At 38.7% G+C, this 1,187-nt stretch overlaps 1 protein-coding gene across 1 annotated transcript; it reads right to left on the reverse strand.

Moving 5' to 3' along the window:
• Positions 1 to 6: 6 nt before the first annotated feature.
• LOC111386374 (kinesin-like protein KIN-14L) lies at positions 7 to 1,089 on the reverse strand (the record flags this gene model as incomplete). The annotated part of the gene is made up of 3 exons (XM_023010829.1): positions 7 to 229; positions 337 to 500; positions 839 to 1,089. Coding segments are annotated over 3 exons (638 nt in total), but the record flags the coding sequence as incomplete, so codon positions are not given.
• Positions 1,090 to 1,187: the final 98 nt, after the last annotated feature.

Consider the following 1,187-nt stretch of genomic DNA (forward strand, 5'->3'; position numbering starts at 1 on the left):
GAGAGCACGTTTTCACGGAAGGGGTTTTGGATCCCCTTGTGTCGTTGTAGTTCTTTGTCTCCAGCGCTAAGTGGCTAGCATTTTCAATGCTTAACCTTCTTGGACGAACAGGGGTTCGGTCAGTCATTTGTTTAGGTTTCTTGCATGGTGTTCTAGCTGGCTCCTTTGAGTTGTTAACCAGAGGAGTCCCAGTTTGCTTGTTGGCCAGTGCCTTCTTGAGATTTTCAATCTGTAGAAGTTTAAGCAAAATGAATGACGGTGTGCTTAAACATTATCCTAACTCCAAATTCAAACTTATAAATGGTATCAAACATTCACCTACTCAAGACTAATTACCTGTGCTTTAAGCTCGAGTACCTCAGCAGTCTCTTTATTTGCACGAGCTGCACCAAGTTCAACAGTTGAGACCCTCTGAGCAAATTTTAAAGTACTCATTGTTTCTCCAAAAGAATCTCCTTCTGGATTCACGTGAGCAAACATCAATGTTTTTGCATTTCCTCCTGCTCCATATAAAGAAACTACGATCAGTATACATCATATACATAATTGTAGTTGTGAAGAACGATCTTCTCAGGACACTAAAGGACAGTATTAATAAAGAAAATGAAGCTAAAATCTTGTTCTTTGTGAAGAATCATGTGTTGTCTAATACTCCACATCAAAAGTACCGCCTCAGAAACTTAAAGTAATCACCATGTAAAAAAGGTAAAGGGAGGATTGCATAATGATCAAGTGTTTATGCTATCATCAACACCAATATTATGACTCGTGTAGTATTAGACGCTGACAAGCTATTGTACGGATTGGAAAAGTCGAATTAAACTAATTGTATAACTACCTAAAGCGTTCTGCAGAAGTAATGTCAGCTTGCTGTTTCTGTAAGGAATATGAGAGTTCTTTTGTGCCAAGGCTGCGATAACATCTCCTAAACAAGCAAGCGACTTGTTTATATACTGTGCTTCTTTGAGTCCATCACCAGTAACTTCTGATTTATCAACACGTTCGCTGCCTGCAAGATCCACCAAATGGAGGCAACTTTGAAGTATGTTTCGAGATACATCTTCTCCATGTACATGTATAGTCAACACACTGCAAAATCAGTGTTTATTGGTCAAGTTTGACAGTGTCAGGATAACATTGAATAACTGTATGACACGTTTGTTAGGGAGGAATGAAAAGTATTTTGA

The sequence above is a fragment of the Olea europaea genome, unplaced genomic scaffold (assembly GCF_002742605.1).
Source record: "Olea europaea var. sylvestris unplaced genomic scaffold, O_europaea_v1 scaffold35297, whole genome shotgun sequence".
NCBI lineage: Eukaryota > Viridiplantae > Streptophyta > Magnoliopsida > Lamiales > Oleaceae > Olea > Olea europaea.